This window comes from Phocoena sinus, chromosome X (genome assembly GCF_008692025.1).
Source record: "Phocoena sinus isolate mPhoSin1 chromosome X, mPhoSin1.pri, whole genome shotgun sequence".
Taxonomy (NCBI): Eukaryota; Metazoa; Chordata; class Mammalia; order Artiodactyla; family Phocoenidae; genus Phocoena; species Phocoena sinus.
In genome coordinates, this window is record NC_045784.1 from 47952419 (window position 1) to 47979076 (window position 26658).

At 46.0% G+C, this 26658-nt stretch overlaps 1 protein-coding gene across 1 annotated transcript in view; it reads right to left on the minus strand.

The window, feature by feature from the left end:
- Nucleotides 1–5635: 5635 nt before the first annotated feature.
- The window catches only part of ITIH6 (inter-alpha-trypsin inhibitor heavy chain family member 6), a 49891-nt gene continuing 28868 nt past the window's right edge, over nt 5636–26658 (minus strand). Inside the window, 13 exon segments of the mRNA XM_032618905.1 lie at nt 5636–5847; nt 7100–7419; nt 7421–7475; nt 8457–8567; nt 19167–19204; nt 20534–20624; nt 22820–23377; nt 23380–23865; nt 23868–23914; nt 23916–24670; nt 24672–24784; nt 24787–24864; nt 25588–25759. Coding sequence (XP_032474796.1) covers nt 5636–5847; nt 7100–7419; nt 7421–7475; nt 8457–8567; nt 19167–19204; nt 20534–20624; nt 22820–23377; nt 23380–23865; nt 23868–23914; nt 23916–24670; nt 24672–24784; nt 24787–24864; nt 25588–25759 — 3036 coding nt within the window.

Consider the following 26658-nt stretch of genomic DNA (forward strand, 5'->3'; position numbering starts at 1 on the left):
TCCCACCCACTAACACCTCAGAAAGGCATTCTCTTCTCCCCTCTCCTCTCCTCCCATCCTATCAGACCAAGCTCCTCAAGTCTGGCTTCAAACACCATCCCTTGCCCCAAGCTGCACTGGTTCTACTGGCCCTGGAAGAAAACTCACATTTCTCATCCACACTCCCTCTTTCCACTTCACTCATTTTACCCTGCCATCCACTCTCCTCACTAGAGCACTCTCATGCTTACCCCTGTCACAAGGCTCAGTATGAGACCACTCCCTCTCCTAGTCTCTCCTTTTCTCCTCTTTGTCAATGGTAAAGCAATGGTAAAAGTCCTACAAGGCCTGGCATCAAGAACACCTTCAGATCCTTTGTGTCCCATTCCTATGTCTCCCACTGTTTGTGTATCCCAGTGTCTTTGTGTCTCAACCTTTGAGTGTCACAGTGTTTGTGTATATTCCAGCGACATTGTGTCCAAATGTTTTAGTTTCTGTGTGTCCTAATGTCTTTATGCCCTGGTGTCTCTGTGTTCCAGTGTTTGTATGTCCTAATGACTGTGTGTCATAGCTTTTCTCTATGCCCAAGTGTCTATGTGTCTTGGGGTCAGTGTTTGAATATCCCAGCACCGTGTCCCCACTGTTGGTATTTACCCTTATGTGTAAATGCCAGTGTCTCTGTGCCCCAGTGTCTGTACATGTCCCAATGACTATATTGAACAGTGATGTTATCTTAGCATCTGTGTATATCTCAGAATCTTTGTGTTTCCAGTTTCAATATGTCCCAGTGGCTGTATATCTCAATGTCTGTGTTTCCTAGGGTCTGTGAGTTGCAGGGTCCAGGTATGTTCCAATGAGTGTTTGTCCTAGTCTCTGGGTCCCAGTGTGTGTGTCCCAGGGTCTCTGTGTTACAATGTCTTTGTGTGTCCCATTGACCAAGTGTGCCTGTGTTTCTGTGTCCCAGTCAGTGGTTCTTATTGTCAGTATGTACTAACTCCTGTTTTCCAGTGTCTATGCATCCTATTTACTGTATGTTCCAATGTTGTATATTTCCTGATGACAGTATATCCCAGTGTTTATGAGCCTTACTTTCTGTGTGTTCCCATATCTGTATGCCTCAGTGTTTGTGTATCCCAATGCTTGTGTTTCCTGGTGTCTGTGCTTCATAGAATCTGTGAATGTCCCAGTGTTGGTGTGTCCCAATGTCTGTGTACCTTGTGTGTGTGCACCAATATCTATGTGTTCCAGTGCCTGTATATCCCAGAGTCTGAGTATCCTAGTGACTATGCACCAGTATCTACATTCCCAGTGTCTGAGTGTCTCAATGAATATATATCCCCATGTCACTGTATATCAAACTTTCTATGTGTCTCAAGTTCTATGTGTCTCTGTCTATGTACCACAATGTCTATGTATACCAATTTCTCTATCTCTGTAAATAAGTGCATTAGTGTCCATGTGCCCCCAGTGTCTGTGTGTCATAGTGTCAGCATGTTGGTTGTATAGCTCAGTTTCAGTGTTTCTGTGTGCCTCAGTTTCTATCCCAGTCTGTGTGCCCTAGTGTTTTCATACTAGTGTCTGTGTGTTTTAATATCTGTGGAAAGAGTGTCTGTACGTCCCAGTGTCAGTGTATCCCCATGTCTGTAAGTTCCAGTGTCTATGTGTCCTAGTGTCTATGCAAGTCCCAATGGACTGTATGTTCTATTGTCTGTCAATGTCTGTATGTCCCAGTGTTTGTGTGTTCCAAAGTGACTGTGTGTTCCAGAGTAAGCATGTTGCAGTGTGTCTATGTATTTCAGTGTTTTGTGTGCCTTAGTGTCTGTACCCCAGTTTCTGTGTGTTTGAGTCTGCATATCCCAGGGTCTACATGTTTCAGTGACTGTGTCCCTATGTCAGCATGTCGTATTCTGTCTGAGTTTCAGTGTTTGTGTGCCTTAGGGACTATATCACACTGTCTGTATGTCCTAGTGTTTCCATGTCCTTGAATCTGTAGGTTTAAGTGTTTGCTACTGTATATGCCAGTATCTGTATGTTTTCTGGTGTCTGTATGTCCTAGTTTCTGAGGACCCCAATGTTTGTATGTTCCAGTGTGTACCACAACATCTCTATGTGTCAGTGTTTGTGTGTCTCAGGGTCTGTAAGTCCCAGTGGTTGTTTGTTTCAGTATCTGTGTACCTTGTTTCCCAGTGCCTAGGTGCCCTAGTGACTGTATCCCCGTGTTTCTGTACATCCAAGTGTCTATGTGTCTCAGGGGCTGTGTCCCAGTGTCTGTACACCCAAGTATCTGTGTGTCTCAATGTTTATGTATCCCAGTGTCTATGTACCTCAATGTCTATAAGTCCCTGTTTCTGTCTACTGACTATGCAACAGTCTGTGTGTCAAAATGACTGTGTGTCACAGTGTATATATAACTCCCAGTATCTGTCGATCACAGCTTCTCTGTACTCTAATGCTTGGGTGTCCCAATATCCGTTTATGTCCTAACAATTGTATGTCCTAGTGTGTCTGTGTGTCTTGATGTCTGTGAGTGTTCTGGTATCTGTGTTCCTCAATTTTTATATGTCCCATGGTTTGTGTACCCCAGTGACTGTTTCCATGTTGCATATGTCTCTTAGTTTCAGTGTTTTTGTGTACTTCAGTACCTGTAGCCCAGTGTTTATGTGTCACAACATCTGTTTGATCCAGTTCTGTGGTGGTTCTATGGTGGTTCTTTGTCTCTATGTGCCTCAATAACTGTATGTCCCAGGATGTGTCCCAGTTCCTGTGTGTTCCAATGACAGTGTGCCTCAGTGTATGTATATTCCAGTGTTTGCTTGTTCCACTGTTTGTGAGGTAAAGTGTCTGTGTGTCTCAGTGTTTTTATATGTCCTTATGTCTGTATGCCTCAATATCTATATTCTATTGTCTGTGTGTTCCAGTCTCAGCATGCTCCTGTGTGTCTCTGAGTTTCAGTTTTTGTGTGCTTCAGTCTCTATACCCCAGTTTCCTTGTGTCCCAGTGTGTGTGTGTGTCCCAGGTTTTATGTGTCCCTGTTTGTGTATCCCTTTTTGTGTTCCTGAGTCTTTACATGTTCCTGAATCTTTTCACTTTTCTGAGTCTTTATTGTGTCCTCAAGTCATTGTTCATCCTTGAGTCTGCATGTTCCTGAGTCTTTGCATGTGATCTAGGATCTAGTGTCTGTTCATCTCCATGTCAGGGCACCCATGAGCCTCTGTGTTCCAGTATCTGTGTGTTCCTATCTTTGTGCATCCCCAAGTTTTGCATATCCCTGAACTTTTGTGATCCAGTGTAAGTGTGTCCTGGAGTCTCTATATTCCTGTCTGGGTGTCTCTCTCTGAGCCTCTGTGTTCTAGTGTCTATATTAATGAATCTGCACATGCCTCCTTCTATGTGCCCTTGTTTGGTGAGTCTCTGAGTCTCTGCATCTCTGGGGCTTTGCTCTCCATGTCTGTGATTTTGTATTTATCCTACTTCTCCATTTATTTTCGCCAGCTTTTGCCAATGTTTCTTTATTATTTTCTTGATGTTGCTGTGTCTTAAGTTGCTCTGTGCCTCAGTGCCTCTCTTTCTTAGTCCATTGATCTTTTTCTCTAGATTCCCATGACTGTGTTCTTGTTTCTATGGGTCTGTTTGTCAGGGTGTCTCTCTGTATCTGTTCCTCTTTTTGTCTTGCTCTGTCCTTGGTATGCTTTTGATCTGACTCACCACGTCTGTGTCCCTGTCTCTGTTTGTGTCTGGTGTCTGGATCCATGTCTTTTTATTTTTGACCCACTATTTATGTGTCCTTGGGTCTGATTCACTGTCCCCATCCTTTCATCTGTGGCCTTGGTTGCCTTTTTGTGTGTCTCTATTTCTGGGTAACCCAGGTGTATCTTGATTCTGTGTCTTTGCCCATTTGCTTATGTTCTGTGTATCTGTTTCTCTGTGTCTAGGTTTCTTTATTCCTATCTTGATCCTTCCAGAAGTGTGCCTGTGTTTTTGTCCCTATGTCTAGCCTGTATCCATACGATTGTGTTTGTGAGTTCACATCCCCATGTCTACTTGTTCTAAGATTTCTGTCTCTGAATTCCTGTGTCCCTGTCATTGTGTCACAATGTCCCCGTTATTCCTGGGCCTCTATTTTGTCTGTCCTTATACCTCTGTTACCTGGTCTGAAACTTATCTCTTTGGTGGTGTTTGTCACTGTTGAGGTGTCTGCATCCCCATGTCTTTGTCGCTGGATCTCTAAATATATAAGTTTATGCTCCTGTCTCACTCTTAGTGTGTTTCTGCATGTGCGTGTGTCCTTGGGTCTTTGTCACCAAGTCTGGATCTGTGTAACATCTCTGTTTCTATGTCCTTATAGGTCTCTGGTCTTGTATCTTTGTGTTCTCTTCTCATCCCCTACCCCATATCTGCATGTCATCATGTCTATGTGTTTCTACCTCTCTGTCCTTGATATCTTGGACTGTGGTTTTGACCAATGTCCCCCTGGTTACTTCTGTGTCCCTGTGTGTCTTGACTCCTCTGCTCCCGTGTCTGGATCTCTGTGAATCTTTATCTTTTCATTTGTATGCTGTTATGTCTCAGTGTCTTCACATTAGTCATTGTGTGCCTGTCCCTAGGTGACCTCATTTTTGTCTCCCTGCCTCTTTGTTTGTGACAGGGACAGCACCTCAAAATGGGGATACAGAAGCCCAGCAAATGGGCATCTGTTTCTCTGGGTTTATGTCCCTGATACTGTCACTCTGGCTTCCTGCCTCCCTCTTTGTATGTCTACATGCTCTTATGTCTATTCTCTTTATTTTGAGATCCTTGTGTTTCCACATGTCTCTATCTCTATTTACCCATCCATGTCTGTGTCCTCGTTGCTGTCTTTCTGTGTGTGATTCTGTGCCTTTGGTTGTGAGTATTATATGTGTGTGTCTACTGCTGTGTCATGGGATCCTTTTTGGTTCATTCATTCAACAAATATTTACTAAGCACCTACTATGTGCTAGGCCCTGGGGATACATAGATGATTCAGAAAAGGTCCTTGCCCTCAAAGAGCTCACAGTCTAAGTAAGGGATCCAGACAAGTAAATAGATGATTACTACACAGTATGATAGGTGAGCTTGAATGGAATGTGGGGGTGGGCTATGGTAACAGGAGGGGACCACACTCAATCTATGGGAGGGGTCAGGGAAGGCCTCCTAGAGGAAGTGACAACTAAGACTTGAAGAATATGTAAAATTTACCTGCATGAAGCCAAGGAAGGGAGTCCCACATAGAAGGAAAAGCACACGCAAAGGCCCATTGGTGGGAGAGAGCATTGTTTGCTAGGGGTACTGTAAGAACTTTAAATATGTCATGGGAGCTAGAGGTCATGAGAAGGACTGGTGCCTCAGATTTTTGTTTTAAGGAAGTCACTTCTAAGGCTGCTGTGGAGTATGGATTGAAAAGAGTAGAGACTGGAGACAGTAAGGACTGTGAGGAGGCAGAAGTCCCTAAGCCTCTAGGTCTATAGATCTGCATGTCTTTGTGTGTGTGTTCTGGTATATGTGTCACTTAGTGCATGTGTTAGTGTGCATGTCCCTGTGTGTTTCCACGTCCTCAGGGCTTTGTTCCTGGCTCACCCTATGCCCTGGACTCTGGGTCTCCAAAACTCAGGTCTTCTGCTCTGGGGTTCAGGGGCCATCACAGGACATAGGCAATGTAGGGGTGGCCCAGCAGCCGCTGTACATGAGAGTGCTTCACCAGCCAGCAGGAAGCCCAGGGGGGTGGCAGCCTTGGTGAGTCCTTCAGCAGTCTCTTGCCTAGGATCACAGGCACATCTGGGCCCTGGTGCCTCCTCAAGCTTGGCACCATAGGCCCTGCCACCAGCTGGATGTCTGCATGCTGGAAATGTCCTGAGGGAGAGAGATGCAACACCAATTAAGGCAGTGATCTCAGTCCTACTGACAGCTCTGAGAGGATCCTAAAGCAGGAAACCTAGAAGAAAAAGTGGGAGGGAGGAAGGGCAGCAAAGGCCTGGAGGAGGGAAGAGGCTGAGCATTGTGTGAAACGTGGAGGAGCCAGATGGGGCAGTAGTATGAAAGTAGAGAGCCAAGGTGGATGAGATGACAGCAGAGGGGTTCAGTCCGGCTTGAAGGAGATGACAAGGCAGATTGGAGAAGTGAGGAAGTTCAGAGGAAGTAAAAATATCTGTCCAACCCACCATCACTGCCCAAACTCTTTGGCGTGTGCTTCTGCCTCAGGTTCTGCTAGTGTCTCCTGACCTACAGTCTGGCTTCCTGCAATCTCCCTTTACAGCAGCCTCCAGAGGGATCTTTGTAATACTCAGATCTGACTGTATCTTTCACCTGCTTATGCCTTTTCATGACTCCCATTGCCTTCAGGAAAAAGCCAAATTCCTCATGCTGGCATTCTTGTCTGATCACTCCAGCTCCATCTCCTCCAATCTCTATTCCTTTCCTCTACATGTTTGCTCAGCTTTACAGACTCAGTGTGGGTCTGTCTACTATAGGAGATCTTTCTTGAACTCCAAAGCTGGGCAAGATGCCTCACCCTGGGTTCCTCCAGCTCCCTGGACTGCTTTCTGTCTAACACTGATAACTCCCTGGGATCACTATCCATGCCTGGGTCTGTCTTTTATATATATATATATTTATATTTATTGCTGCATAGGGTCTTCGTTGCTGTGTGTGGGCTTTCTCTAGTTGTGCAAGCGGGGGCTACTCTTCGTTGTGGTGCATGGGCTTCTCATTGTGGCAGCTTCTCTTTGCTGTGGAACATGGGCTCTAGGCGCACGGGCTTCAGTAGTTGTGACACATGGGCTCAGTAGTTGTGGCTCGCAGGCTCTAGAGCAAAGGCTCCATAGTTGTGGCACACGGGCTTAGTTGCTCTGTGGCATGTGCGATCTTCCCAGACCAGGGCTCGAACCCATGTCCCCTGCATTGGCAGGCGGATTCTTAACCACTGTGCCCCCAGGGAAGTCCTGGGTCTGTCTTATTCCTAGACCAGGAGCTCTCCAAGGGCACAGCTTGGCTCTGATTCCTCTTTGTGGTTTGAGGGTCAAGGTGCTGGGGGCTCATTGGCTTTTCACCCTGGCAGAGTCTCTCTTGGGACTGGTGCCCTCTGACCACTATCAGCCTCAGTAACACTTTTCCAGCAGGCCACGAGCCAAGGGGCTGAGACCTGAGCCACTGATCACATAGAGCCCCAGGTGGGGTAGTTGCGGGGTGCTGGCGTTCTGGTAGTAGTGCTGGAGGACTAGGAATTCAAGGTGGGGCCCAAGGCAGAGGATGAGGTGGGCTGTAGCAGCCGCATGGAGCTCCAGCTGGGACCTCTTCAGTAGGGCTGACTGGTCCCAGGACAGAAGCAAGGTACCCTCACCTTGCATGGATATGGAACTGCAGGTGATGGTGATAGTGTAGGCCTGGGATTTGTCTTCAGTAACTGTGATGGTCTGGAAGTAGGTACTTGTGCCCTGGCCTTGATGGTGTCCCAAGCAGCTGTCCACGTACATGCAGCCCTGGAGGGAGAAGAATGCTTGCTGGGAGCACAGGCTTTCACATGGTCATTCACATAGTCACCCACAGCACAGGAGGGGTGAAGTCTCAGGGCCTGAAGTTCAGATGAAGTGGTGCAGATCTGTGGTTAGAAAGCTAGCTCCTGAGGAAAGTGCTTCTACCACAGCCCATCTGTCTGCTCCTTCCTGTGCAGTGTATAAGCATGTATGTATATGTGTGCATGCTTACCCCAGTGGGGCTATTTGCATGTATGTGCTTGCCTCTGAGTGTGTAAATGTGTGTGTTTAGTTCTGTTAATATGAGTATCTCTGGACATATCAGTGCATCTGCGTATTTGGGGAAGGTGTTATGGTAGAGCGTGAATTTTTTTTGGTTGTATGTGTATATGTGTCTCTGGATATGTTGGTGTTATAAGTCTTGGTGAATAGTTTATGTTGTGTGTGTCTGGTTGTGTGTTGGTACATATTGTATAACTGGGGGTGTCACTGTGCATGCATCTGGCTGTGTGTCATGGTATTTGTGTGCTTTGGTATGTTTTATATGTCTAGAGTAGCAGAGTATGTGTACCTATGTGTGTTGAATTCTTGTGTATTGGGATGAGTGAGGTTACCAGTGCATGTATGTGTGTCTGAGTGTGTTGATATATGTGTCATTGTGTAGATCTGGGCATGTGTTGTTCATCTCCGTGTATCTGGATGCTTATTTGTATGTTATTATGTGTAGGTGTGGAAAGTGTCAAAATATATGTGCCTAGATGTGTATTTTTGTGAGTTTACTGTATTCCCTAGTGTGTGTGTATGTGTCTCTGTGAGTGTCTTGGTGTTAGAGTATATTTGTGTGTGTTTCCATGTGTCTGGGTATGTACTTGTGTGTTAGTGCGGTGCCCTGATATGTGTTTGTATTAACCCACAAATGTCTGGGGGTGTTGACATGTGTATATCTGGCTGTGGAGTTATATGAGGTAGAGTCTTTGGGGCTATCATCTGCCTTTGGGTCATCTATGAGCTGTAGTAGGTCCCCTGGGCACCCATCTAGTGTGAAGTGGATCCTCTCTTTTGAGCATGGGATGTGGATCACAAAGTAGGTGTCCCCATCCACTGCAAGGCAGGAGGCACAACTCTGAAGTTATGGTCCTAGAAGTGAGGCAGGAGGTAGATGGGTGCCCCAGGGTAAGCAACTGGAGATTCGTTCCCTATGGACAGAAACTCCAAGATGAGCATAGCAGGACAATTGAGAGAGGAGGCTGGGCCCTGCTCAGATAGAAGAAAAGAGACCCTATATTTCTCATTCTCAAAGTCAAGGAGACCTTCCCAACTAGAAAGGCTCCTTGGAGGTCAAAAAGGGAGGGGGCGCCACCCCATAGTAAGTGATGTCAACTACCCATAGGCCTCTTGGGTGGCATCCATCTTGGCGCACACATTGAGAGGATCCTGAGATATACCAAATACGGACTCTGAACCAGGCAAATCAAAATGATTGGCTAAAGGAAACCTGGAGGAAATGCCCCATATAAGTGATTTAAACTACCACGAGGGCGTGACTCTCTTTTTGAGTCAATCCCTGTGTCTATACACACGTACTGTACTCTTTTTCCTCCTAATAAATACTTTACTTGTTTCACTACTTTCCGTCTTTGTGGGAATTCTTTTCTGCAAAGCTGAAGGGCCAGAGCCTTGTCACTGACCACTGGTCTAGTGGCTAGGATTTGCTGCTCTTACCACCACGACCTGACCTCAATCTCTGGCCAGGAACAGAAACCCTGCTTCAAACCGCTGCAGGCTGAGGCACCCGAAATCATATTTGGTTCCGACACCTGGGAATTCAGGCATTCAATGTAAACAGTGGGTTTCACCCAGCTGCGGCTTGAGGTCCCTGACTTTCGCTCTTATTTTCTTTCTCACTCTCCACTTCACTTTCTTTTCAAGACCTGCAGGGCATAACCTCTGTCTGTTCACAGCGTTGTGGCTACCCCCAACAACATTGAGGGTGGCAGGCAGATTCCCCAGGCTGTGCAGATTCAAATAACACTTGGGTGACAGCTGATGCTATCCTTTGGGACATGGTGGAAATGTGATTTCCAACTGAGAAGGAACCCAAGGGGTGTCTTTTTCTCTCTCTCGCTCTCTCTCTCTCATTGTCCTGTATGGAACCCTCCACTATGCTTTTCTTTCAGAAATTACTTGCACAACAAGGTCTCTTTCTCACTTCGTATCTCTGTGCCCTTTTAGGGAAGGATTTCCTGGACATCATTCCTAAACTGCATCCCCGCCACTGAAAAACCCAGTACTACCTGTGTGAGAAAAAATTGTCAGACCCTTCCCAGTTCTGTCTTAGCTGCCAGACAGGGCAAAGGATTTTGGGTTCTTTTGCTGTCTAGTCTCTCACCTCACTCAACGCCCAGAAATTTACTATGAGAATTTCTCCACCTCCCGGCCCTGGAACCTTGAACCCTGTGGCATCTTCCATAGCGCCCAACTCCAATTTCTCCAAGGGTTCCTCTTTGCATCTATGGGACCCCCTTCACTCCAGACCTTGGCAGCCTACACACTGCTATGGACAGCCTGTCTGGCTGGCCGCTACCCAGAAGCCTGAATTATAAACTTTGTAGATGCTCAGTCACGATGAATACACCCCAGCATAGGAAGATTTATCACAGGACATAAGCTCTATAGACAAGGGATCCCTCCTAAGGAAAGTCCTGGCAACTGGTCTGCACTGGTTCAAAGGTCCTCCCCTGGCCATGTTGGGGGAGAAGGCTTGCACAAGTTACCGTGGAAGACCAGAGACATCTGGTCAGAAATCGATGGGAGAGTAGAGGACACTTGAAACCTCATCAGGTTTGAAGACAATTTGGGCTATGCCCTGAACCCCTTCAGGTTAAAGCCTCCTGATAAATGTTTCCAGAATGCCAGATTCCATTCTAGAAGCTCTCTCTTGTTCTCGCTTGCAAGTTACTCAACATAGGAGGATCCCCCTCCAAGCAAGAAAAGACACCTCTGGAGTGTATCCTTAAGAATTGGAAATTTTTTTTAAATTGAAGGGCTAAGAAAGGAAAAACTTAAGTTCTACTGTAACAGTGCCTGGCCTTTGTATAAGTTAGGGAATGGAGAAAAATGGCCTGAAAATGGGTCTCTAAATTACAATACCATTCTGCAATTGGATCTCTATTGCTGCAGGGTGGGAAAGTGGACTGAGGTTCCCTATATTCAGGCTTTCATGGTCCTTTACCAAAATCCCGCCTCTTATAATTCAAAACCTGGGGAACCAGAAAACTCTCCTGACATTTTAGATGATCCCCCTTCTAAGCTCTCCCATCTCTCAGGGGCAAACCTAGCTCCTCTTCCTGACAGTATCCCTACTACTCCGGAGCCACCTACTTCTCTTGCTCCCTCTGACTGACCCCAAACTGCACCTCCTTATGTCCCACCAGACCCTCCATTACCCCAAGAGAGGCTAGTCCTTTTTGAGTAACTCGCAGTGGAGCTTCCTATCACCTAGGATCAGGGAAACTATGCCCTCTTAGGGAAGTAGCAAATGGAGAAGGGACAATCAGAGTACATGTGCCCTTCTCTTTAACTGACTTAGCCCAATGCAAACAGAAACGGGGCCAATTTTCTGAAGACCCTAGTAAGTTTGTTGAACGGTTTCATGACTTAACTTGGAAGGATGTCCAAGTAATTCTATCTATTTGCTGTACTCCTGAGGAAAAACAGAGAATCTGGACAGCAGCCCAGGGACATGCCAACCAGCTTGCCAGACACCAACCCGAACATTATGCTATGGGTGGAGATGCAGTCCCAAATCAGGAACGCCCTTGCAGTTATAATTTGCAGGCAGGAACAGAAGCCAGGAAGCATATGTTCCAATGTGTATTAGAAGGGATGAGAAAGTGTATCAAAAAGTCAGTTAACTATGAAAAGGTTAAAGGAGTGACCCAAGAAGAAGAAGAAAATCCAGCCCTCTTTCATAGGCAGCTTGTGGAGACTTTTAAGAAGTATACCAACATAGATCCCTCCACTTCTGAAAGTCAGCCCCTGCTGGGACAACACAACATTTTATTAGTCAGTCCACCCCTGATATTAAATGGAAACTCCAAAGATTACAATTAGCCCTACAAACATCCATGCCCCAACTCCTAGATGTGGCATTTGGGGTATTTAATAATCGAGATCAAGCTGAGAAGGAAGAGAGAACCTATCATGAGAAAAGAGGCCAGGGCTCATGCAAAACTGATAGGTGTTGCTGTCAGCCATGCCTTGCAACCTCAGGACAACCCAAGGGGGCCAAGAAAGTCCAACTCTCCATCTGGAGGTAAGACCAACAAGAGGGAATGCTACAAATGTAAGTCAACTGGCCACTGGGCCCAAGATTGCCAGAAAGAGCCCCCCAGGCCATGCCCAACCTGCAAACAAATAGGTCATTGGAAGAGGGACTGCCCTCAGTCCCAAAGAAGAAAGGGGGCTCCCGCTCCCAAGATGGCCATGCTCGACCACTGAGGTGGGCTGGGGATTCTGGTGGCTCCCCCCAATGAGATGTCTATCTCCATTGAGGAGCCCTGGGTAGTCCTTGACGTGGCAGGTAAGAAGACTGATTATTTTATTGATATGGGAGCCACTCACTCTGTCTTAATTTTTCACTCTAGACCTCTTTCCTCCAAAAGCTGTACTGTGACTGGTGTTGATGAAAAGCTTAGCACTCATTGCTTTACTGGGCCTCTCACTTGCCAATTTGAGCAGTGGTTGATTTTGCATGCCTTTTTAGTTGTACCTGAGTGTCCCACTCCACTACTGAGGAGAGACCTTCTGAGCTCCCTCAGGGCCATACTCGATTTAGGAGGCCCCGAGTAGCCCCTTATCTTGACTCTGACTAAGACAGACCAACTGGAAGAGCAAGGTCCTATTCCCAGCCATATTCTACAAGCAGTGGACACTTCAGTATGGGACAAAGGAATCCCTGGAAGGGCCATAAATGCCCAACTGTAAGAATTAGTCATAGACCAGAAGCTGCCTACCCTAACAAGAGACAATACCCTATAAAGTTGGAAGTGAAGAAGAGTTTACAACCCCTTGTAGATAAATTCTTAACGCATGGCCTCTTGGTGCCCTGCCAGTCTCTGTGCAATACTCCTATTAGGCTAGTTGTTAAGCCAAATGGGGAATATAGGATGGTACAAGACCTTAGAGCAGTAAACAATGCAGTGGTCCCTATACATCCCCTCATGGCCAATCTTTATAACATATTAGCCCAAATCCCTGAGGACACTAAATGGTTTATTGTACTTGACCTCAAAGATGCCTTTTTTTTGCATCCCAGTTCATCCCTCATCACAATATCTATTTACCTTCTAGTGGACTAACCCCGACTCAGGCCAAATGCAACAATATACCTGGACAGCATTGCCTCAGGGGTTTTGGGACAGTCCACACTTTTTCACCCAAGCCCTAGGAAAGGAACTAAGGGAAATACACATGAAAGAAGGGGCTATTATACAGTATGTAGATGATATATTAATATGTAGTCCCTCCATGGAGGCCTCAGATCAAAATACCATTGAAGTGCTTAATAACCTTGGGACCTGGGGTTACAGAGTCTCTCAGATAAAGGCACAAATCTCAAAACAACAAGTTAAATATCTGGGATATATTATAAACCCTGGAAGTAGACAGTTATCTCCAGATAGAAAACAAGCTATATTAGGCCTAAGCACACCAAAGACAAAGAAACATCTCTGTACCTTTTTGGGCATGACAGGATTTTGTAGAATTTGGATTCCAGGATTCAGGCTAATGGCTAAGCCCCTATATGAAGACACTAAAGGCCCAGATACAGAACTATTACTTTGGAACGGGGAATAAGAAAAGGCTTTTTAATGATATCAAGCAGGTCCTCACCAGAGCCCCTGCTCTGGGTCTCCCCAACTTGAAAAGCCATTCATCTTGTACGTGGCTGAAAAGCAGGGGACAGCTTTTGGCGTCCTTATACAGAATCTAGGGGAAGTTCCTCAGCCCATAGGCTACTTTTCCAAGCAACTAGACTCCATGGCCCGAGGTTGGCCTGGCTGCCTCCGGGCAGTAGCTGCCATTGCTTTATTAGTGGAAGAAGCCAACAAGCTCACCTTTGGACAGCCACTGGAAGTCCAGACCCCTCATCAAGTGCAAGGGATTCTAGATATAAAAGGTCACAATTGGCTAACTGGAGGCCGTCTTATTAAGTACCAGCCTTTGCTCCTTGACTCCCCAGAGCTAACCCTCAAAACTTGCCACACTTTTAACGCCACTACACTAATGTCCGCCGAAAGCCCAGAGCTAACACATTCTTGCCTCAAAACCCTTGACCGGGTCTATGCCTATAGGTCTGACCTAACAGACCAGGCCATAGCAAACCCTGAGGAAGAATGGTTTACTGATGGCAGTAGTTTCATTAAAGATGGAGTTAGGAGGGCAGCGTATATGCTGTTGTGAGCATGCATAGTGTCAGAAGCAAAACCTTTGCCACCTAACACCTCAGCCCAAAAGGCTGAACTGATAGCTCTAACCCAAGCCTTAATCCTAGGGGAAGGAAAGATTGTAAATATATACACTGACTCAAAATATGCCTTCCTTGTTTTACATGACCACACAGCTATCTGCAAAGAGAGAGGACTCCTAAATGCAAGAAATTTCCCTATAAAATATAGGGCTGAGATTTTACATCTCATAGAAGTGGTTCAAAAACCAAAACAGATAGTAGTCATTCACTGCCACGGGCACCAACAGGGAACTTCTCAAATTTCCCAAGGAAACAACAGGGCAGATCGGGAAACAAAGAAAGCAGTCTTGATGCCCATAACCGAAATGGCATTAATCCCATCTCTTACCCCTTCTAACGTTATACCCAGGTACTCAACTTCCAAAGAGAACTGGGCATGAGACAGAGGAGGAACTAAGGGAATGGATGGCCCGTGGCACATAGATCAGAAATTGCTCATACCTCTCTCTGACCAATGGAAAATTATTATAGGGCTACAAGATTCTCTCCATCTGGGGAGAGATGCAATGTTTATAATTGTTTTCCGTCTTTTTACAGGGAAAAGGCTCCCAGAGACAATTAAGAGTTACTTGAGCCTGTGCCCTTTGTGCCACCCATAATCCAGGAGGCAACTTCAAGCCTCGCCCTCTTGATAACCCAGTCCAGCGATTTAGGACTTACCCAGGAGAGGACTGGCAAATAGATTTGACTCAGATGCTCTCTTTCCAGGGTTTCAAGTACTTACTAGTCTTTATAGATACTTTTACTGGATGGATAGAGGCCTTCCCTACTAGAACAGAGAAGGCAACTGAAGTGGCTAAGGCTCTCCTAAAGGAAAGTATTCCTAGATTCAGGTTGCCCTGTCACCTTCAGGGTGACAATGGACCTTTGTTTGTAGCAAAGATCACTCAACAGCTTTTTCAGGCTTTAGGGATTAAATACAACCTCCGTTCATCCTGGAGACCACAGTCTTCAGGAAAAGTGGAACAGGCTAATCATACTCTAAAGAAAACCTTGGACAAACTCCATCAGGAAAGGTCAGAGTCGTGGTATTGCATGCTGCCAATAGCCCTCTTAAGGGTCAGAGCAGCCCCTAAAACAACCACTAAGTTAAGCCCTTTTGAAATGACATACAGAAGGACATTCCTTACTCTGGACATGCTAACTGACCCAGAAACCCAGGTTCATCTTAAATACATGATAAACCTAGGCCCGGTTGCAGAGGCTATACAAGAGCCTGGCAACAGAGTACAGCCCTCTCCAGATGACAGTCCCAGTCACTCTGTTGTAAAACCTGGAGATTGGGAACTTTTAAAGACCTGGAAAAATGAGTCCCCTGGTCATCAGCTACTCACAAAATGGAGGGGTTCTTACCAAGTCCTGCTGAGCACTCCTATAGCAGTTAAACTCCAGGGGGTCACCAGCTGGGTTCATCTGTCCAGAATTAAACCTGTTTCCACTGATATGTTACAAGAACCTGAAGACCTACATTCCAGCCATTCCTGTGAATCCACCCCTTCCTCTGAGTCTCCACAGGATCCGGAGGACCCAGGAAAGCCTGAAAATTCCAGGTGGATGAATGAACCTCTCCAAGACCTGAAGCTTTTATTTGAAAAGGACAAAAAGACTTCTTAGACCCTAGGCTAAGTACCCATAGCCACTATCTTCCTTCTTGCCTTCTGGTACTCCAATCCACTTACAGAATAATTGATAGGTTCTGGTAGATTTAGATAACTATTGTCTTCTTTGCTCTCACCTTTGCTTTTGGAATTTACTAAACTTCTCTGCCCATGCTAGGTGATTTAAATATGACTCTGACTGGTGTTACTATGAAGCCTTAGCTTTTCTATGCCTATTTCCCTTATCCACAGGATGGACAGCAGCTCTGGTTCTCATTGCACAAACTCTTGCTTCCTCCACTCTATTGACGGAATGCTGGATTTGTTTACCCTGAGCTAAGTCCATTGTGGACCAGAGCAACCCTCTTGTCCATCTTGTAAGGAATTATAGCCAAGTTCCTGATGGAAAATGGTCTTCTACCAGAGACCCAAGGCTCAGAACGGTAATGTACGGAGTCAGAATTTTTCATTTTCCTACTGAAGAAAATTCTAATGTCTCTTGCCTAACCCTCCCCTTAGCAACAGAAGGAGAATATGAAGTCAAACTGGGAGGACAAAGAACTGGCATTAAAGCACCCCAGCATTTTATAATGCCCCCCTCAAGCCAGAATTCCAGTTACTTATTTGTGCTCAAACTCTAACTTGCTACCCAAAGGAAGAACGATCCACACAGGAGAAGCAGATAGTAGGACAGATGTGGATGGAACGGGTTGGTTTTGTAGCTGGAGAAAATTTCCATAACAATAGAATTGGATGGCTAGGTCTTTTTTTTAAAAACATCTTTATTGGAGTATAATTGCTTTACAATTTTGTGTTAATTTCTGCTGTATAACAAAGTGAATCAGCTATATGTACACATATATCCCCATATCCCCTCCCTCTTGAGCCTCCCTCCCACCCTCCCTATCCCAACCCTCTAGGTGGTCACAAAGCACCGAGCTGATCTCCCTGTGCTATGCAGCTGCTTCCCACTAGCTACCTATTTTACATTTGGTAGTTTACATATGTCAATGCTACTCTCACTTCGTCCCAGTTTACCCTTCCCCCACCAGATGGCTAGGTTTTAAAACTTTGGGTGAGTTAGTCTACCGTGCCCTGCCAGGATACATTTTCATATGCCAGGTAGATAAAAAACCATGCACCACTAATTGCCTACAAAATATCTCCATGCCCACACAGTGTATGCTGGGAACCTTGATTACCCCTTTCTTAATCCACTCCTTAAACGAATCCAAGCACTGGGCCACTTCATTAAAACTGTTCACACAATTAACTCGAGATTTACCTGGTGGCATCCCAGATGGAGACGCCTATTTCTTTGGGTATACATTGTTACCATGGTGGGGAGTAGCCGCCCACCAACATGTCCTTCGAAACTTGTCTCATACTCTTACTACCATAGGTAACAGTACTGCTAACTCTCTCACTAATTTACAGAAGTCTCTAGATTCGCTGGCCAAAGTGGTACTTGACAACTGACTGGCCCTGGATTATCTGTTGGCAGAACAAGGAGGGGTACGTGCAGTTGCCAACACTTCTTGTTGCACATACATTAACGCCTCTTCCCACGTAGAGACCAACATTGAGAAAATTCGACAACAAGCCACCTGGCTTCAGCAGACAATTAACCACCAATCCTCGCTATTATGGGCGGGAAAATTGAAAACTGGTTCTCCAACTTGTTTTCCTGGATCCCACAAGATATTAAAACCTTTCTAATGCACTGTGATAATCTAAGTGGGAGGGAAGTCCAAAACGGGAGGGGATATCTGTATGCATATGGCTGATTCATTTTGTTGTGTAGTGAAGGCTAACACAGCATTGTAAAGCAACCATACTCCAATAAAAATTAATAAAAAAGGAAAGGGATTTAAAAAATGTAACAGGAAGTGGCTTTAAAAGTAAAAGTATAATAATATTCTTAAAAAGAAATTAAAAATAGAATTAATATTAGATTCTAATTAAGTTCACTCAAAAGATAAATTAAATTTAATTAATTAATTTTTTGGTATACACAGTTGTTTCCTTTATTGGTTCTAGTAATTATAATTACATGTAGTTATTAGAGTTCTTTAATCTTAAAAACTTTAATTTCTAGTGATATCTAAGAATTAAGCAATTGTGAACTGTCATGCCTTCTTATACCAGCACTCTTTTTTTTAAATTAATTTTTATTGGAGTATGGTTGCTTTACAATGTTGTGTAAAAATAAAATCATGAACCAAAGAAAAAGAACCTCTCTGATGGGAGGTTTCCATTTTCTTATAACCTTCCTTGTTTCAGCCATACTGATTTATGTTATATTTTGCCTAGTGCTCTGTTGTCTTCCATACTGTTGCAAATTTGCAACCAAGACCTTTCAGTCCAAGAAGGAGACCTGGAACCAACAGGTTCAGAGCTTCCATTTTAGAAATAGAGAAATATACTAAAATTTTAAGCCTGAGATTAACAAAGATATGCTGACCTTGTATAACCAACTTCCTACCCTTGCTTGAGTCTCTGATTATAGTAGTCTTTTACTAGTCTTTAGCCCCTGCTTCTCTAATCTAATTATTTAGTTTGTTTTCTCTAGGGCATCACAGGACAATGGTGGTGCAGGGACTCCAACCACTCCCCACAGCCAATCCTGCTGAAATAACAGAAATCACCCTGGGGCCCCTTAATGAGACAGGGCAAGAGTTCTGTGACCCCAGTTAGGTAGGGTCTACAAGACCCTTGCCAGCCTGAAGAAGCTATGGAAGATAGACCTTTGTCCTTCATCTTCCCCATAAATATTTCTTGGGGGCTACTTCTCTCACGGGGTATTTGAGGCAGGAGGTAGATGCCCTCCCTAGGGTAAGCTATTGGAGATTCAGTACCGGTGGACCGATACTCTAAGATGAGAATAGCAGGACAATTGAGAGAGGAGGCTGGGCCCTGCCCAGATAGAAGATAAGAGACCACATAGTTCTCATTCTCAAAGTCAAGGAGATCTTCCCAACTAGAAAGGTCCTTGGAAGTCAAAAGGGGAGTGATACCCAACTACCCATAGCCCTCTTGGGTGGAATCCATCTTGGTGCACACATTGGGAGGATCCTGAGGTATACCAAATACAGACTCTGAACCAGGCAAATCAAAATGATTGGCCAAAGGAAACCCAGAAGAAATGCCCCATATAAGTGGTTTAAACTACCATGAGGGCTTTATTCTTTTTCTGAGTCCGCCTGTGTCTATCCACATGTACTGTCTCTTTTTCCTTCTAATAAATACTTTACTTGTTTCACTACTTTCCATCTTTGTGGGAATTCTTTTCTGCAAAGCTGAAAGGCCAGGGCCACTGGTCTAGTGACAAGGATTTGGTGCTCTCACTGCCACGACCTGACCTCAATCTCTGACTGGGAACCAAAACCCTGCTTCAAGTCACTGCATGCTGAGGTCACTTGAGATCAGAAGGAATGGGAGAGGAGGGGAGGGAAGGAGTGAGGAGAAGGTAGGAGGCCATGTCTATTTCCCCAGAGAGACAGCCCAGGCCCAGTCCTAGTGCACAAGTTGTCCTGTACTCAAACAGGACAGCGAGGGTGGTTGGCTTACCCGAGGATGAGAAGGTGAAGATGCTTGGCAACGTGCCTACAAAAGAGAGGAGGAGGGCTTCCCTGGTGGCGCAGTGGTTGAGAGTCCGCCTGCCGATGCAGGGGACACGGGTTCGTGTCCCGGTCCAGGAAGATCCCACATGCCGTGGAGCGGCTAGGCCCGTGAGCCATGGCCTCTGAGCCTGCGCGTCCGGAGCCTGTGCTCGGCAATGGGAGAGGCCACAACAGTGAGAGGCCCACGTACCGCCAAAAAAAAAAAAAAAAAAAAGAGGGGGACTGTGTTGGTAAGAGACTGATCCATTACATTCCTAGGTACTCTGGGGCCCCTGGCCTCTCAGTCACCTCCTCCAAAATAAACCCCAAAATCCTGAGCTCAGCATTTAAGTCTTTCCTGATATCTAGTCCCTGCCTAGCTCTCCAGGCTTCTCTGCATGCTCCAGCCCAACTGAACTGACTATTCTTATGAGTGCCCTGCCTTATCTTGCTAGTGACCCTTTGCTTCTGTTTTTTCCTGTCACCTGGAATGTTCTCCTTCCTTTAGCTACTAAGGATCAATTTCTAGTTATTCTTCCAGGCCAACTCAAATGTTATTTTCTCTTGCTCTCTGTCTGTAGTAGGTAGAATTCTAAGATGCCCCCCAAGATTCCCCAGTATATACACCCTGTAAAATCCTCAGGGTATGATATGGTGAGTTATCACTCCCATAAATAGGTCATGGTATGTGGTGCAGTTGATGAAATAAGGAGATTATCCAAGTGGGCATGACCTAATCACACGAGCCCTTTAAATCTGGGTCTGGAGATCAGAGGCAGAGATGTCAGAGGGATTTGAAGTATGAGAAGGATTTAACAGGAGGGAGATTCTCCATGGCTGTCTTTGGAAGATGGACGGGGCCACGTGGCAAGGAATGCAGGAAGCCTCTAGGACCTGAAAGTGGCCCCAGGGGCCTCTAGAAGCTGAGAGTGACTGCTAGCCAACAATCAGAAAAAAACAAAAAAACCAAAGAAAACAAAAAAAAACCCCAAAATCCCACAGCGATCTCAGTCTTAATACAAAGAACTGAACTCTGCCAACAACCTGAACGAACGTGGAAGACAATGAGAACTCAGTTTGATAGACACCCTGATTTTAGTCTTATGAAATCCTGAGCAGAGAACCTAGCTAACTCTTGCCTAGACCTCTGGCCCATAGAACTGTGAGATAATTAATGGGAGTGTTTTAAGCTACTAAGTTTGTGGTAATTTATTATGCAGCAATGGAAAATTAATACATTGCCCCTCCTCTGGGATCATACAATGCCTGTGAAAATTCTAACTGAATGGAAATGAAAGCTCAGGGATCTTTGTCAGGGGAGCTCTTTGTTCAATTTTTGCTAGCCCTGCAGAACTTCCCTGAGATTCCATGCTGCCTCCAGCTCCTCCCAGAATCTCCTCAGAATTGCTGTCCCAATGTGGATTTTCTGCCAAGTGTAAAAGAAATAAGAGAAATCCTTCACACTCTGAGGGCAAAGATGTCCTCGGCCCACCAAAGGGGAGACTCTCCTTCTGACCAGGAGAGTCTTCACTGGCTTCCCAATCTAACCTGCACATTGCCAAGACTGAGACCTTATGTTCTCCATAGTACCTTAGTCTTTCAAGCTCAGTTATGTTCAAAATTCTTTCTTATAGCATTTATGCATGCATTCATGTGATCATTTATTTATTCATTCAGGCACTGTTCAAGCATCAGGGATATGGTGGTGAAAAAGTCAGTCATGATTTCTGACCTGGTGAAGCTCATATTTTGGTTGGGAAGGCAGGCATGAATGAAATTATAATTACCAGTGGTGACAAATGCTATAAGAAAAAAGAACAGATTGATGGAGGGAGTTGCAGATCCTTGACATAGTCTGGGGCAGTAGGAAGGGGTGAGAAGGACATTTGACCTGAGATTTAAGGCATGAGCTGGAGTTTGAGTGGCAATGGAAGAGATGAGAGTGGTAGGTAGGGAGCAGGGCAAGGCAGGGCAGAGCAATTTTCAAGCAGGAGGAACAGCTTGGAAGAGGTCTCTGAGTGGAGGTAGGGATGGGGGCAAGGCCCATTGGAGGAACAGGAGGCCACTGGGGCTTGAGTTCAGAGGGTGAGTGGGAGAAGGTGAGGTCAGAGAGGTATGGGATAGAGGGCAGATTATGCAGGGCCTTGAAGCTCATAAAGAGGACTTTGGACTTTATTCTAGGTATGATAGGAAACCCTTGAGAGGAGTTAAGTAGGGAAGGGACATGAAGTGATCTATGTTTTTAAACGATCGTGTTGGGCTTCCCTGGTGGCGCAGTGGTTAGGAATCCGCCTGCCAATGCAGGGGTCATGGGTTCGAGCCCTGGTCCAGGAGGATCCCACATGCCACAGAGCAGCTAAGCCTGTGTGCCACAACTACTGAGCCTGCGTGCCACAACTACTGAAGCCCATACACCTAGAACTCATGCTCCGCAACAAGAGAGGCCACCGCAATGAGAAGCCCACGCACCACAACGAGGAGTGGCCCCTGCTCGCCGCAGCTAGGGAGAGCCCGCGTGCAGCAACGAAGACCCAACACAGCCAAAAATAAAAATAAAATAAAATAAATTTATATAAAAATAAATGATCCCTTCGGCTGCTGTGGGAGAATGGCCAAGAGAATATCTCAAGAGAGGAAGCAAGAAAACCAGTGAGGAGGCTGGAACAGTTTTGTTGGTGAGGCACAATGGTAGTCTGCCCTAGGATAGTGACAGTTGGGGTAGTGAGAAGTGGGTGCATTTGACAAACATATTAAAGATAACAGTGTCAGGAATTGAAGATGGATGGGATATTGGGAGGGAGGGTGGTGAAGGAGAGGGGTATGTCAAGGATGTCATGCCCAAATTTCTATCTCTATGACTTATTGCCACCAACACCTGGTTCTAATCCTGCCCTACAAGGTCACCCCAGGAAATGTCACTCCTCTCAGGAAGGCGAATAGTGAAGGGGTGAATCACATTCAGCATGGGACCAGATTATGTAGGTTCAAATCTCTTACTAGCTATGTGATGTGGAACAAGTTATTTCACTTCTCTGTGCTTCAGTTTCCCCATGAGTAAAATGCAGATATTAAGAGTTTTTTGGTGAGGATTAAATGAGGACTACAAGTACAATATGTAGAGCAGTACCTGCACATAGGAAGAGCTAAAAAATGTAAACTGTTATTATTTCACAGTCTTTGGGAAATTTAAAGACAACTGTCATCATCTTCCCCAATTTTTATATCCCCTTCATTAAGCAGGGCTCTTCATAGAGCACAAAAGAACCAATCAGAGCTGACTGGCCTAGTGATGCTCCAATTTATAACCCCACATCCCTTCTCTGCTTGGGAAGCATGAGCAATTCTCTTGTCCAACAAAGCAAATGTCAAAGCCATAGCTTGGCCAGTTCATTTCTGTGCATTCCCCAGTCTTAACCTCCCTTCTCTCCCAGGGCCTCTAATTATGTGCGAATGTGCTGAGGCCCAGAGAAGTTAAGTAGTTGGTTCAAAGTCTCAAAGTAAGCAAGCAAGCAGTTTGAATCACAAGAATTTGCATAAGCTTTGTATACTTCTAGCTCCTGGTTCCCTCTATTCATACTGCCCCCACCCCTTGTGGCTTGACCTCTTGCCTATGGCACTCACCATCTTTGTCAGGAGTGAGGAAGGTATAGAAAGCCAGTGGGTTCAAGGACTCCACAAATTTGGACTCCTCCATTGACTCAGACAGCAGCTGTAGCTCCTCAGGGATAAGGAGCAGGATGACCACCTCAGGGAGGATGCTAGAAGGCAGCAAGACTGGCAGGTTTGGGGGGTTGCCTTCTGGCATAGGCCTGGAGCTGTTGGGTAGGCCCATTGTCGGGACTCCTGACACAGATGGTCCCAGAATTTTCCTGGTGCACTGGGGCTCTGGCAACAGGTCATGCTGATGCCATAGCCTTCCAGGGGGCAGCAGAGAGGGCAGGGTGGGGAGAAAGAGAGTAGGGAGGGGCTCTCCAAGGACAGAAATTGTCATGGAACTGCTGGGACTTGTAGGACTTGAGATAGTGCTTGGAAGTATGCTAAGGCTCTGAGGAGGTGGGGACCTGAGTTTGTCAGGTCTGGAGGGTAATGAGATTTTGGGTTTATTGGGGATTGTTGTCTTAGGTTTGGAAAGTGATAAGCTTAGGGGAGTTTGATGAGGTGGGGCACTAGAGGTGATGGGATTTTAGGGGTCTTGGGTAAGAGGATCCCAGGTCTAGGGTACGGCAGGTTGTTTGGGGTCTTAGGAGCAGGAACACTTGCTCTGGTGTGTGATGGGTATTTGAAAAACTGATGTGTGGAGACTCCAGCCCTGGGCTGTGACAGGCTTTTGGGTGACTGTGATGTAAGTACCCCAGGTTGGGGGTGTGATGGGGCATCTAATTTAGGTTGTGATGGAGAACCAGGTTTGGAATGCAGCAGAGTAACATGTTTCATAGAGCCACCTTTGGGCTGGGCTGGGGTGCTAGGATTCAGAGGTGGGACTTGTGTCTTGGAATTCATGGGTAATAGGGTACCAGAATTCTGATGTAATGGCGTGTTGGGCTTCAGAAGCAATAGGCCACCAGAATTTGAGGGCACAATGGCAGCAGGTGGTATCCTAAATGTTGGCTGAGCCAAGTTGCCAGAATCCTGTTGTGCTGGAATTTGGGGCTTTGGTGTGCGAGGGTGGATGGGGTACTAGGGCTCTGACCCAGTGGCTCCAACTCCTTGGAACTGGGCAGGAGTAGTTGAGGATAAGTAGAACTTTGGTTTCACAAGCCTTGATTTGGGAGAAACCTTGGGAACCAAGGCTGGCTGGGCTGTGCCTGCCCTCGGGCCATGACTGCTGGTGGATGAGGGCATGATGGTGCCTAGTCCATCTGCGGTGAAAGTCTGTTTCCTGACTTCTTCAGTGGCTTCTTTGGGCTGCACCATGACCAGTGATGTCAGAGGTGTGACAAAATCTTATTCAAAGGACAGGTTGAGGACTTTGGAAGCCAGCAGGTGGTGAGTGCTGGCATCGTGAGCTTGAAAGTGTGCCTCCAGCAGTTCTCCAGAGGTGATGTTGGCCCAGAGGCAGCGTATGAAGTGGGCTACATTGGGGGCTGGCTCCCCTGGGCAACCAAAGACGTTCTGGCTGCTGTTGGTGGCCACCTCACTGTGGCAGGCCCCGAGAAGCCGACCCCTGGGGCCACGGGTTGCCAGGTAGATGTCTAGTTCCTGCTCTCCTGGTTGCACTTGGCCTGCCACCACCAGCTCCGAACCACCAAAGTAGTTGGGGAAAAAGGCCCAAGGTGAGGCCCCAATCAAGCCACCTAGGTAGTCCAGATGCACATCTACCAGCAGAGGCATGGAGATCTCTTCATAGAGGCCCTCCAGCTGTAGGGCTGTGTTGGTGTCCTCATATATGCGCCAGGCTGCTCCTTGGTTCTCCAGGGACAAGTGACGCAGCAGTGGGAAGTCAGCATCATCCCCAAAGGCCAAGCTGACCTTGGGACACTCTGTTGTCCAGTGCCTGACGGATGTTGGAGAGGATCACACTGGGAGTTGTCACTCCAGCCATGGGCTCCCCATCTGTCAGGAAGATAATGAGAGGTATCCTCCCACACTGTGGCCCCTCCCAGGCTCCTGGTTTCTATGGTTCAGCACTGAAGTAGCTGCCAGCAGAGCTGCATTGATGTCAGTCCCTAATTGGAGAGCAGACTGTGAGACCACTTTTTCTAGTAACTTCTACCCACATTGGACACACTGGGTACCTCACCAACCTCCCAGGCAGAGTCATATCTCCTTATCTTTGCTCACACTGTTTCCGCTGCTCATCCTTCCCAAATCCCCACCCCCACACAGGCTCCCTGAGATCTGACAGTGGGGCCCACATGTCCTTGGTTTTTATCACTCCCTGTCTCAGACTGCTCTGACTGTTTCCTGGGGGGATGTCTCATTCTCTAGTCAGATTGGCAGATCCCCAAGGATAGCATCTCCACCTCCATGCTACAGGGGAAAAAGGGCTGAGTTGTCAGGAGGTGGTGGGTGGGGGAGACTTCAGTAATCGTCTGAGAGAGGATTGATCAGAAGCCAAAATCAGGGCAGCAGCTTGCTCAAATACTTAGAAATAAATATCTAGCTTATTGATAAAAAATAAAAGTTTCAGCAAATTCTTTTGAGTATGTGCTTTAAAGAGGAGGAAATTCAGCCCCAAAGAGGAATGTGTCCTAAAATACATGGAGATTTAGCTATGCTCTTTCCACTAGGCAAAGAAACACAGAAGGACAAAGGGACATATTTGTGTAAAATGTAACAGTGATATTTCAGACATTATGAGAGGTGAAGTGGATGGGTGCATGAAGGGAGGGTTTCAAGAATTTCCCATGTAACCACAGCCTGCCAATTTGGGTGGGTAGGTCTAACACAGCCAGCAGCTTCCACGTGCCCCAGGTAGTCCTTGGCACTGGGGACATTCTGGATGGTAGCCTGGATGGAGCCTCTGGCTTTCCAGACACTAACTGTGTCAGAAAAGGAGATGATGTTGAAGTAGTCGCTGACCGGCAGGTTACCAAGGATCACACTCATGGCCTTTTTAGTCTGTGGGATATAGATGATGTGAAGGAGATGGACCAAGACTTGAGGTCTTGTTCAAGACTGAAAGGCTCTTTCTATACAAGGTACTAAGTGTTGTATGGTTTTAATGTTCTCTGACTCCAGCACTTTAAGTCTAGGATTCTTAGGCCAAACTGCTCTATAGGCTCTAATGGCTCAAAGCCTAGAACTGTACTGTCCAATGGTAACTGCTAGCCACATGTAGTTATTTAAATGTAAATGTAAGTTAGTTACAATTAAAGAAAAAGTTAAAATTCTGTTTCTTCATTTGCAGTAGCCACATTTCAAGGGTTCAATAACCTCATGTGGCCAGTAGCTACTGTACTGGACACTGTTTAGAACATTTCTATCATCAAAAAAGTTCTACTGGACAGTGGTGGTCTAGAAGGTTCAAGTTCTATGCTTTCAGAGAGCTAGGATTCATGTGTTCTATGGTTTCTGAACCCATGATCAAGGATTCAATGATTCGAGGGCCCTAAAGTTTAAGAGATTTACGACTCCAGGTATTTATAGCTACCTTTCAATGACTTTGCATGCTTTGGTTCTCTGTTCTCTCTAATCTGTTCTTCTACCTCAATTTCTGTTTCTTCCAGGCTGGTCTTCTCACCAGCCTCTAGATAACCTAGATTCTACTTCGTCTCCACAACTTTGTCCTTTACTTATTCATACCTTCATAGTTCCTTCAGTTGCTCTTTCTCTGGGCAGCCCTTCCTTGATTGCCTAGTCTGATCCATGCCCTTCGCACCCAGATATTCCCTGTCCCACACTATTTGCTGACTATCTTACGTGGAATATTTTCATTCTCCATACAGATCTTGAGTCCTCTGAGAACAGGGCTTAGATTGCTACTTCCTCTTGGCTCCCTTCTCCATGACAATATTTAG